At 35.2% G+C, this 13,172-nt stretch overlaps 1 protein-coding gene across 1 annotated transcript in view; it reads right to left on the bottom strand.

Moving 5' to 3' along the window:
- The window catches only part of LOC309494997 (uncharacterized protein), a 730,899-nt gene that overhangs the window by 129,043 nt on the left and 588,684 nt on the right, over window positions 1–13,172 (bottom strand). The window contains exons 39-41 of the mRNA XM_082164514.1: window positions 7,246–7,416; window positions 4,751–4,921; window positions 2,869–3,039 (exon numbers count right to left, since the gene is read on the bottom strand). Of these exons, the coding sequence (XP_082020640.1) occupies window positions 2,869–3,039; window positions 4,751–4,921; window positions 7,246–7,416 (513 nt within the window). The remainder of the gene's footprint in view (window positions 1–2,868; window positions 3,040–4,750; window positions 4,922–7,245; window positions 7,417–13,172) is intronic.

The raw sequence follows: 13,172 nt of genomic DNA, 5'->3' as shown, positions 1-13,172 counted from the left end.
TCATGAAATAATATATAGGCAGACACACAGTAATAAGATATTTATTCAAATGTTGATTTTGAAATTAGTGAACATCACCATATATATGATTTGGAAAAATAAATAAATAAATAAATAAAATTATAAATGAACATTTCTAAAGACAGTTAATCTTTTACATAGAATATCACAAAAATATTAACAACTTGTTTTTTCAACATCTTCAGTGAAAGTGCACACAGTGAACGTTTCAATGGCAAGAATAAAAACATTCTGTGAATGTCCTATTACAGGCGGAAAGGTACAAAAAAGATGTGCAATCTAGCAAGTGCACACATGAACTATAAACAGTACTAAAATGGAAGTGGTGCCATAAGATCTCAGTAATTAATCAGACACCACCATCTATTACCGCTAACGATTTCAGCAGCTTTCAGTCCATAATGGCGGACGCACCTCCGCAGCGCCATCTACAGACTGTTACCCATAACACAACAGAGTTTCGCCTCTTGGGCTTCGCTGTCCTCCGACTCCTGCTTCCGCAATCCGCAGGCAGAAGTGTAGATGTCAGAGCGCGATGATTGAGTGTCAGGAAGAAGAGAAGATCACCGATCACATCGATCGGATCTTCTTCTTCTTCTTTCAGATTTTATTGGCGATTGACAAACAACAAAATGGTGTATTACCGCCAACGACTGGTATGGACTGTGGATCAAAACGACATTTTTATATCCTCTCCCACAAATTAGTTATTAAAAAATAAAACTATAACATTCATTTCCAGAGTCATTTTGTAAAATATCTCCTAGTATAAATTGAATTTTTGCATTAGAATCCTTCGTTCAGGCTCGTATCTCTGACAGTATAGCATAACATGTTCCAGTTTCTTCTTGCCCACAAAATTCACACCGGCTTCCCGTATCATGTTTACCCATTTTATAAAGTGTACCGTTTAGTCTTGTATGTCCAAATCTCATCCTTGATATTATCATCTCATCTCTCATGTTTTTTCCTGCACTTCTCATTTATCCCACTTTCCTTTGAATTCTGTATAATGTTTGCTGTATTTCTATTAAAATGTCTGGTCTACTTTCCGAATGCATCGATCGGATCTATTCTGATATTTTCTGTTATATAAGTTTAGAGGACACTTTTGTCAATGTCTGCATTATAACTGTTTTTTTTTTTATTACATTTTTTCTTCTATTTGTGTGTTCTGTGACATTTATTATTGCTCGGTATATATATATTTTTTTGCGGCTACAATATGAACTATTAGTTTGACTGTTGGCTGAGATTGTGTAGGATATATTTGAGAATATGTGTGATTAACGCGCTCTTTCCCGCCATTTGTTTAATCACAATTCAATTGTAAATGTACAAACATCAACAATTCTGAGGAGCCATTCTGTCCAAGAGCAAACTTAGCTTACTTTAGAGTAAGATATGCTATAATTAGCCTAATTTACATATTAAAATGTGTTTGTACTGAAAGGAATAACTGATTTAGTTTAAATATTGATGGTGTAGCACTAGCTGTTTCTGAAGAGATAAATATAGGCTCACTCGTAGTGATCATGTGATGACAGACATTTGCACCTTAATCATAATAATTTGACTTTCACACACACACACACACACACACACACACACACACACACACACACACACACACACACACACACACACACACACACACACACACACACACACACACACACACACACACACACACACACACACACACACACACACACACACACACACATAAAGACAGAACAATAATAATGTGACAATGGCAAATTTCCTCTTCAGACGAGCTTCAATCAAATCTCAGGAAGACTTTTGACAAAGACATTAAAATCATAATCATCATTAAACCCTATAAATAATCCAGTTCCTGAAACACAGATGAAACTCAGCTCTGAAGTTCATTACTGTTACTGTGATTGTGTTGAGCTGCTCACTTCACTGAGGTGGATGATAAAAAATAAATAAAAAAAATTCACTAATAATAGATAAATGATAAGAAAACTTTATTAGATATTATACAAAATATTAATGTACATTTATATACAGTAAATCCAGTAAAGGTCACGTGACTTCAGTGTTGATGATGATGTCTCTACAGTGGCTCCATATTCACCATCATTTAATATCTGTCAGTAAATAAAACACAGACAGTAACACATGCATTACTGACACATCAGAGGATTGACTAGTTCAAGTGACATTATTATATGATATGATATGAATCAATACTTACTTCACTGTCTTGAGCTTATAATGTGGATTATCTTTTAGAGCAGAGAGACTCTTCACATCTCGTAGATTATTCCCAGTCAGATCCAGTTCTCTGAGGTGTGAGTTTGATCTCAGAGCTGAAGCCAGAGCAGCACAACCTTCATCTGTGATCTTACACCTCCTCAACCTGTAGAACAACGACACACACTTTAATCTCTCAGTTTAGATAACCTAATAAACCCTCCTCAAATTTCATCATCAAGATCATATTTGATACATTTGAACATGATTTTTCACCAAAGATGTATGGATAATCATGAAGTTGCTTCAGTGCAGAAAATGATCATCTTGAAATATTACTAACATTATAAAGGTTATTCTTATGTTCACTTAAAAATTAAGTAACGATTTCACAGTAAAAGTCACATGACCCACGAGCTGAAGGGACACGTTTTAAAATGATACTTGCCTTTTACTTGCTAAAAAAACTATAAACCATCAACCAGACAACAGAAGGCAAGTAGTAGATTGTGTGCAACAGGTTTATGATCATGTTGATAATTTAGATCAAATATGATACAGTAGGAATTAAAGGGTTAAAATAACATTATTCTAGTCTCAGTTAAGATTAATGTATGATCTTACTTCAGTTTCTCCAGTTTACAGTGAGGATCCTTCAGTCCATCAGAGAGCAGCGTCAGACCTTTATCTCCTATTATATTCTGAGCCAGATTCAGTTCTCTGAGGTGTGAGTTTGATCTCAGAGCTGAAGTCAGAGCAGCACAACCTTCATCTGTGATCTCACACCCCCACAACCTGTAGAACAACGACACACTTTAATCTCTCAGTTCAGCAGGAACTACACAACCACAGAGAGACTGAGATATTAAATACTAAGGGCCAGATTTACTAAACAGGGCAAATTATCGTGAGAGTGCAATCCCATAAAAGCGCAGATGGAAGTGGAAAGTTCTGAGTTTGATCGACTGACGAAGCGGAAGTTAAAGAACAGAGACTCAGCCGGATCATTTCCATAAAGACCAACACAATCTACCAGTTAGCGTCTGGTTTCAGACCTGCTGTTTTTGGGCAGTAAATAATGGCTCAAACACCAGCGGCCTGATGCAGAAACGTTGCATACGCAAAAATAAGCATTGAAATGTGTGTACGCAATTTTCCACACACACATCGGGATTTATAAAAAATAAACTAGTGTAAATATGTGCACACCGTACAGACACTCTAGACCGCGCGTACACACTCTTTTACTGGAGTGAGTGAAGTAATGAAGTAAACAGAATGATTTAAACTGTTTTACATCTGATAAACACATTTAGGTTAAATATGCCACTCTCATTAATGGAGTTAAGCACTGAAATTGAATGAAATCATTGTCCAGAAGTTACAACATTTTTAATTAATGTAAATAGAAATATTAGTAGTGAATGCGCTGCTTTTGAACACTTTTCCTGTGGCATGCTGTGTTTTAATGTTTTAGCCAGAGAGGATTGCTCGGCACATGATAATTCTGCTTTATATTCTGATCTAAATAGCAGATGTTCTGAGAAAATATTTCCACGCAAATAATGATCAATGATGAGCACTTGACTCCGTCTAAGCAGATTAGCAGCGACACAGACGGTATAATGACAGGCAATGAAGGACTCGCTCGCTGATGGAACGGTCCATTGGCCGGGTTGAATAAGTGCGCTGACTCAGTGCTGTACGATCTGCTGCACGCAGGAGCTGTTGGTGTCGAGCACAGACAGAGAGGAGCCCAATCATAACCACTGTCATGCTCTTCACACTATTAGGAAAATACTATTGCATTTGAAGGACAGAATGGGAAGGAAACCGTAACGTTTTACATTTAAAATGTTTTGTCAGTGACACTGAGTCAGACAATTATTTACACTGCAATATATATATATAATCCCCAGGACCAGAGTTGAGAACCACTGACATAAAATACATATAAATATCAGTCGTCACTCTATATCTGCCAATAACATGTCTTAGTAAGATGATATTTAAATGCTTAGTTTTATGATCAAAGCTCTGTAATTTTAAAACATATAATGTAATGCAATACAATGATGATTGAGAGATAAACTAATAAACCTTCCTCAAAAGCCTGATGATCATATTTGATACATTTGAACATGATTTTTCACAAAAGATGTATGGATAATCAAGTAAACCTAAGTTGCTTCAGTCCAGAAAATGATCATCTTGAAATATTACTAACATTATAAAGGTTATTTTTATGTTCACTTAAAAATCCTTTAAGATTTCACAGCAAAAAGTCACATGACCCACGAGCTGAAGGGACACGTTTTAAAATTATACTTGCCTTTTACTTGCTAAAAACTATAAACCATCAACCAGACAACAGAAGGCAAGTAGTAGATTGTGTGCAACAGGTTTTTGATCATGTTGATAATTTAGATCAAATATGATACAGTAGGAATTAAAGGGTTAAAATAACAATATTCTAGTCTCAGTTAAGATTAATGTATGATCTTACGTCAGTTTCTCCAGTTTACAGTGAGGATCCTTCAGTCCATCAGAGAGCAGCGTCAGACCTTTATCTCCTATTATATTCCCAGTCAGATCCAGTTCTCTGAGGTGTGAGTTTGATCTCAGAGCTGAAGTCAGAGCAGCACAACCTTCATCTGTGATCTCACAATAACTCAACCTGTAGAACAACGACACACACTTTAATCTCTCAGTTCAGCAGGAACTACACAACCACAGAGAGACTGAGATATTAAATACTAAGGGCCAGATTTTCTAACCCGGGCAAATTATCGTGAGAGCGCAATCCCATAAAAGCGCTGATGGAAGTGGAAAGTTCTGAGTTTGATCGACTGACGAAGCGGAAGTTAAAGAACAGAGACTCAGCCGGATCATTTCCATAAAGACCAACACAATCTACCAGTTAGCGTCTGGTTTCAGACCTGCTGTTTTTGGGTGGTAAATAATGGCTCAAACACCAGCGGCCTGATGAATAAATGTTGCATACGCACAAAAAAGCATTGAAATGTGTGTACGCAATTTCCCACGGATAAAAAAGGATTTATAAAAAAATAAACGTGTAAATATGTGCGCACCGTACAGACACTCTAGACCGTGCGTACACACTCTTTTACTGGAGTGAGTGAAGTAATGAAGTAAACAGAATGATCTAAACTGTTTAACATCTGATACACACATTTAGGTTAAACAGGGTCGCTGCACACTTTTTAAAGTCAAATTTAAGGCTTTTTAAGACCTGAAGAAATCAAAATTAATATCTTACATTAGGGGTGTGACAAAAATATATCTTGGTATTTTCAAAGTTTTGTTGATAATAATTAGATGATATTTCACTGATTGTGTTTTTGTACTGGTACCATGGCTGGTTTAGGCCTGTTGTTGACAGCAGACTCACGAAGATATTCATATTATTCATATTCTATGCAGTGGTCAGTTCACAGCAGTGACAGAAATGAACATTTTTTATTAAGGGTCAATATTTGCCACCTTAAATTGATTTCCAGGGGCATTTTCACCTCTAGATGGACATGTTTTATAAACTTATTTAGAGATACTGTATGCATCACCTTTTATGTCAAATTCTAATATTCAAATTCAATTCTATTAGAATAATAACACAGTGCCACTGTTACCAGTCAAATCAAATCATTAAATCAAAATCCATCTTTGCAGTGCAGAGGAGACACAGAAGCGGCATTAATATATTTACACTCCATTTACAATTGCATAAATAAAGCTATGAGATAATTTTTTGGTCAATATTTAAATATGAAATTATTTCTAATTTTAATGTTTTAATTAAAGTGTATTTTAAATATGAATCAAAAAAATTTATGAAATCATTGTCCAGAAGTTATAATTTTTTTTATTAATTTAAATAGAAATATTAGTAGTGTGAATGTGCTGCTTTTGAACACTTCTCCTGTGTCATGCTGTGTTTTAATGTTTTAGCCAGCGAGGATTGCTCGGCACATGATAATTCTGCTTTATATTCTGATCTAAATAGCAGATGTTCTGAGAAAATATTTCCACACAAATAATGATCAATGATGAGCACTTGACTCCATCTAAGCAGATTAGCAGCGACACAGACGGTATAATGACAGGCAATGAAGGACTCGCTCGCTGATGGAACGGTCCATTGGCCGGGTTGAATAAGTGTGCTGACTCAGTGCTGTACGATCTGCTGCACGCAGGAGCTGTTGGTGTCGAGCACAGACAGAGAGGAGCCCAATCATAACCACTGTCATGCTCTTCACACTATTAGGAAAATACTATTGTGTTTGAAGGACAGAATTGGAAGGAAACCGTAACGTTTTACATTTAAAATGTTTTGTCAGTGACGCTGAGTCAGACAATTATTTACACTGCAATATATATATATAATCCCCAGGACCAGAGTTGAGAACCACTGACATAAAATGCATAGAAATATCAGTCGTCACTCTATATCTGCCAATAACATGTCTTAGTAAGATGATATTTAAATGCTTAGTTTTATGATCAAAGCTCTGTAATTTTAAAACATATAATGTGATGCAATACAATGATGATTGAGAGATAAACTAATAAACCTTCCTCAAAAGCCTGATGATCATATTTGATACATTTGAACATGATTTTTCATAAAAGATGTATGAATAATCTAGTAAACCTAAGTTGCTTCAGTGCAGAAAATGATCATCTTGAAATATTACTAACATTATAAAGGTTATTCTTATATTTACTTAAAAATCCGTAAAGATTTCACAGCAAAAAGTCACATGACCCACGAGCTGAAGGGACACGTTTTAAAATTATACTTGCCTTTTACTTGCTAAAAAAAACTATAAACCATCAACCAGACAACAGAAGGCAAGTAGTAGATTGTGTGCAACAGGTTTTTGATCATGTTGATAATTTAGATCAAATATGATACAGTAGAAATTAAAGGGTTAAAATAACATTATTCTAGTCTCAGTTAAGATTAATGTATGATCTTACCTCAGTTTCTCCAGTTTACAGTGAGGATCCTTCAGTCCATCAGAGAGCAGCTTCAGACCTTTATCTCCTATTATATTCACAGACAGATCCAGTTCTCTGAGGTGTGAGTTTGATCTCAGAGCTGAAGCCAGAGCAGCACAACCTTCATCTGTGATCTTACAATTACTCAACCTGTAGAACAACGACACACACTTTAATCTCTCAGTTCAGCAGGAACTACACAACCACAGAGAGACTGAGATATTAAATACTAAGGGCCAGATTTACTAAACAGGGCAAATTATCGTGAGAGCGCAATCCCATAAAAGCGCTGATGGAAGTGGAAAGTTCTGAGTTTGATCGACTGACAAAGCGGAAGTTAAAGAACAGAGACTCAGCCGGATCATTTCCATAAAGACCAACACAATCTACCAGTTAGCGTCTGGTTTCAGACCTGCTTTTTTTGGGCAGTAAATAATGGCTCAAACACCAGCGGCCTGATGAATAAACGTTGCATACGCACAAAAAAGCATTGAAATGTGTGTACGCAATTTCCCACGGATAAAAAAGGATTTATAAAACTAAACTAGTGTAAATATGTGCACACCGTACAGACACTCTAGACCGTGCGTACACACTCTTTTACTGGAGTGAGTGAAGTAATGAAGTCAACAGAATGATTGAAACTGTTTTACATCTGATAAACACATTTAGGTTAAACAGGGTCGCTGCACACTTTTTAAAGTCAAATTTAAGGCTTTATAAGACCTGAAGAAATCAAAATTAATATCTTACATTAGGGGTGTGACAAAAATATCTCTCGATATTTTCAAAGTTTTGTTGATAATAATTAGATGATATTTCACTGATTGTGTGTTTGTACTGGTGCCATGGCTGGTTTAGGCCTGTTGTTGACAGCAGACTCACAAAGATATTCATATTATTCATATTCTATGCAGTGGTCAGCAGGGCCGGACTGGGACACAATTTCAGGCCGGGAAATACCACACCCATCCAGGCCATCCCATGGACCCAAATAAAATTTAGAAACACGGACAACCCTATTTTTTCCTAAATTACATTTATTGGTCTAAAACCTTAGGCTGGGGCCGTGTAAAATAATTAAAGGCTTTCTCTTGAACAGTATCCTCACTTCCCTTTTCCTTCTCTTCATTTACCCTAATATCTCTATGTCTCTCACTTCCACCAGTCTCATCAGCCTCATACACTAATTAAAGTGGAGTACTAGTGTTATATATACAGTATATGTGTGTATGCATGTATAAAGTGTGCGTATTTTTCTTGTACCTGTCTCTTCTTCACCTGTCACTTGTTCTGGCCTCATGTTACAAACAGAACTGTCCTCCACAGTAAAACAACCACCTTATTGTAATTTGTTTGCCCAGAATCTACATTTATGTTAGTAAAAAATCAAAGTATTATATTTATGACAAAATGTTGTTGTTTTCATCTTAAAATTACTTAAATATCCAACATTTAGCAACACTAGGCTATATTTCATACAATATGTAAAAAAAATTTTTTTTTTTTTTGCTTCTACATGTCATCTCACTCCCTGGCTGAATGTGTGATCATTGCACCACAGCTAGTGCTAGATTGACTGTCTCCACCTTCATTTGATAAAAAAAAATAAAAATAAAAAAAATTTTAAAACGGAAAAAAGTTTTAAACCTCACAAATGGCCAGACATAATTTTCTAAATTGTCTAATAAAATGTTATTGCATTATTTTTTGTTGATGTCTGCACTATCACTCCTGTCTCCCTGCTCCCAGTACCACATAAATGTTAATATTTGTCTGCTAAATTACTAATGTAACTTTACACTAAATAATATTAATCTCCTTTAGCTTACAGTATTTTGAGTGACAATAGTAATAGGGGCGCTACCGCTAACATTTGCTAGCATTTCAATACTAAGTTAACGAAGAAAAAAAGTACAGTAGCCTATTTACAGATGAAACTGACCTGCACTTGAAGCCCTGAACAGGTCATTCATTTTGCAACATTTTGCTGCTTGTTCTCTGAGTGCTTTCTTTTTCGTTGTCCTTTCCCTCTCTGCTCCACCTGGCTGTTTTCTCTCCATCATCGGGTGATGCTCGCATTTTCTGTTTAACCGTTTGGCTGAGGCTTAACCCTCTGGGGTCTGAGGGGTTTTTGGGGTCCTTGAGATGTTCTGACATGCCCTGACATTTGTGCTTTTTTCAGTTGCTTATAAACATATTAATGGCAAAGGTATAATTACACTCTATTTAGCACAAACAGGGCTACCATAATATGTGAGCAACATGCATGTACATGTTTGTATTTTTGAGAGAATAATGTTTATGCATGGTTATTGAAAAAACTAAAAACTAAAGTTTCTGAAATAAGGCCACAAAACACATACTAAATACGTGTCAATAAGACTTTTGACTAATTGATGTCTTTGCCTAGAGTTTTTTCTTCAAAATGATGTGAAAATCATCCTGCCCTTATCATTCACATAACACAATACATTGATTTAAATCTTGTAAAACACTTTTTGTTTGTAAAGGCAATATGCGCAAGGGGCGTCAACCATTCAACAGCATCATGCATATGTAGTGGTTCACACCTCAGGAGACAATGGGGCCCGCATACTTAATGAGCCATTCATTCAGGTGTGTCACCTATAGCCACAAGAAAGAATGCAAGAGCAATATATATACAGTATATATATATATATATATATATATATATATATTCTACCAAATTGGTTCACAGTTGGAAGCATGTCAATTTTTTTTTTTTTTCACAAATTTTGCTTGCAAATTGTATAATATCCAAGGAAAACATGTCTATTAATTGTGCAGTTAATTCTCATACTGTATTTTCAGTTTTGGAATATGTATCCTCTCCCCAAATTTGTCAATAATAAAACACAATAAAAATTATTTAAAGAAAATGCTTATATTTACCTTTTAAAATTTGTTTACATCTACCTTGTAAATATATATTTTTTTATTAAAAAGGTTACAATTACAACAACAATTGAAGTGTAATCTTTCTTTGTAAAAACTAAAGTATACATTTTATCATACATATTTCAAACTTCGAATATAGCCTACATTGACAAAACATACTATATTTAACATATTAGCAAAAATTGGCAAACAAAAGCTTATTTGAGGTGGCAGATATTTTACAGTAAAAATGTGTAATCTATCCAAAACTAATCAACGAAATGTTGTCTTTCATATGTCTGTAACATAGGTCTTTCGTTTTTATTATAAGGAATATAAATGTTAATTTGCAGTTTAATACGTTGCTTATACAAATACATTTTATTTCAACATATTTCAATCGATTTTACTCAGTATAGCAAAATAGTTTGCTAAAAGCAGATCATTTATTCACACACAGAAACGCAATTCAAATTTAAACCGTCTTTTTGCGAGTTGTGGTAAACAGCGCATCTCTGCGTTCATTCATTCACACAGAAACGCGATTTACTTGAGAATGAAAAAAAAAACTTACTACATTATTCCATCCGTTGCTCCTCGAAATACCAGCACTTCTGAGGTAAGTTTTCCATTATTATTATTCCTCACAGCGCTGCGAGACAGTGTAGACAACTACACTTATCTGAATAAACTTGATGTGTTTTCTCGAGCTGATATGTGGGCGTTCACAGTTTGTATGGGATCGTCTCAGTCATTTGCGTTTGAATAGCGCGCGCTCTCCGTGGGCGGGGCCGATTAAAACGTAATGAGCTGAGATGAGCTCGACTGGAATCGCTCTCTTTTAATACAGATTTCACAAGATGAGAATATTTGTTTTTTATATAAATTACTTCATTTAAAAGAAGAGAATTCAAGCTTCATGCCTGTGTCTCTGTATGTCTGTTTGACTGAGTATTCGCTGAGTTATTGTTCATTTTCGGACGCGTTTCAGAATGGACTTCACTGGCAGAGAGAAGGCAGAACTCGCTTCGTGTTTATTTTTCTTTATTTGGCAAAAAGCACAACACTTTGTTTTTATTGTGAGTATACACAAAAATAATACACATTTAACAGAATCGATTGATGTATGAAACTCCTATGGAAAATCAAAGTCAACAGAGTATTTATGAGTTTCTTTTACATTGATAAAAAAAAAGCGAGCTGGTATCGCCGGCGATACTGTAGACCTCAGGGGGTTAAAGTGGAATCGTAGCCTTGCCAGTCAAGACTAACAGATTCATGATTTTATTTTATAATAATAATTTTATTGAATGACGAATTCGAAAATGATCACTGGACACTGGTAAAGGTAGTAGTACAAAAATATATATTATAATAGATAAAAAAAAAAAAAAAAAAAAAAAACGCTGGCTGGCAGCAGGCCAAATTAGTCGGCAGGCCACCGGGAATTCTCCCGGTGCTCCCGATGGCCAGTCCGGGCCTGATGGTCAGTTCACAGCAGTGACAGAAACCATGTTTATTAAGGGTCAATATTTGCCACCTTAAACTGATTTCCAGGGGCATTTTCACCTCTAGATGGACATGTTTTATAAACTTATTTAGAGATATGCATCACCTTTTATGTCAAATTCTAACATTCAAATTCAATTCTATTAGAATAATAACACAGTGCCACTGTTACCAGTCAAATCAAATCATTAAATCAAAATCCATCTTTGCAGTGCAGAGGAGACACAGAAGCGGCATTAATATATTTACACTCCATTTACAATTGCATAAATAAAGCTATGAGATAATTTTTTGGTCAATATTTAAATATGAAATTATTTCTAATTTTAATGTTTTAATTAAAGTGTATTTTAAATATGAATCAAAAAAATTTATGAAATCATTGTCCAGAAGTTACAACATTTTTTATTAATTTAAATAGAAATATTAGTAGTGAATGCGCTGCTTTTGAACACTTTTCCTGTGGCATGCTGTGTTTTAATGTTTTAGCCAGCGAGGATTGCTCGGCACATGATAATTCTGCTTTATATTCTGATCTAAATAGCAGATGTTCTGAGAAAATATTTCCACACAAATAATGATCAATGATGAGCACTTGACTCCGTCTAAGCAGATTAGCAGCAACACAGACGGTATAATGACAGGCAATGAAGGACTCGCTCGCTGATGGAACGGTCCATTGGCCGGGTTGAATAAGTGCGCTGACTCAGTGCTGTACGATCTGCTGCACGCAGGAGCTGTTGGTGTCGAGCACAGACAGAGAGGAGCCCAATCATAACCACTGTCATGCTCTTCACACTATTAGGAAAATACTATTGTGTTTGAAGGATCGAATTGGAAGGAAACCGTAACGTTTTACATTTAAAATGTTTTGTCAGTGACGCTGAGTCAGACAATTATTTACACTGCAATATATATATATAATCCCCAGGACCAGAGTTGAGAACCACTGACATAAAATACATATAAATATCAGTCGTCACTCTATATCTGCCAATAACATGTCTTAGTAAGATGATATTTAAATGCTTAGTTTTATGATCAAAGCTCTGTAATTTTAAAACGTATAATGTAATGCAATACAATGATGATTGAGAGATAAACTAATAAACCTTCCTCAAAAGCCTGATGATCATATTTGATACATTTGAACATGATTTTTCACAAAAGATGTATGAATAATCTAGTAAACCTAAGTTGCTTCAGTGCAGAAAATGATCATCTTGAAATATTACTAACATTATAAAGGTTATTCTTATATTTACTTAAAAATCCGTAAAGATTTCACAGCAAAAAGTCACATGACCCACGAGCTGAAGGGACACGTTTTAAAATTATACTTGCCTTTTACTTGCTAAAAAACTATAAACCATCAACCAGACAACAGAAGGCAAGTAGTAGATTGTGTGCAACAGGTTTTTGATCATGTTGATAATTTAGATCAAATATGATACAGTAGGAATTAAAGGGTTAAAATAACATTATTCTTGTCTCAG

Source organism: Leuciscus leuciscus (genome assembly GCF_965113295.1).
Source record: "Leuciscus leuciscus genome assembly, chromosome: 3".
NCBI classification, from domain to species: domain Eukaryota; kingdom Metazoa; phylum Chordata; class Actinopteri; order Cypriniformes; family Leuciscidae; genus Leuciscus; species Leuciscus leuciscus.
This window is presented reverse-complemented; position numbering and strand designations above follow the sequence as displayed.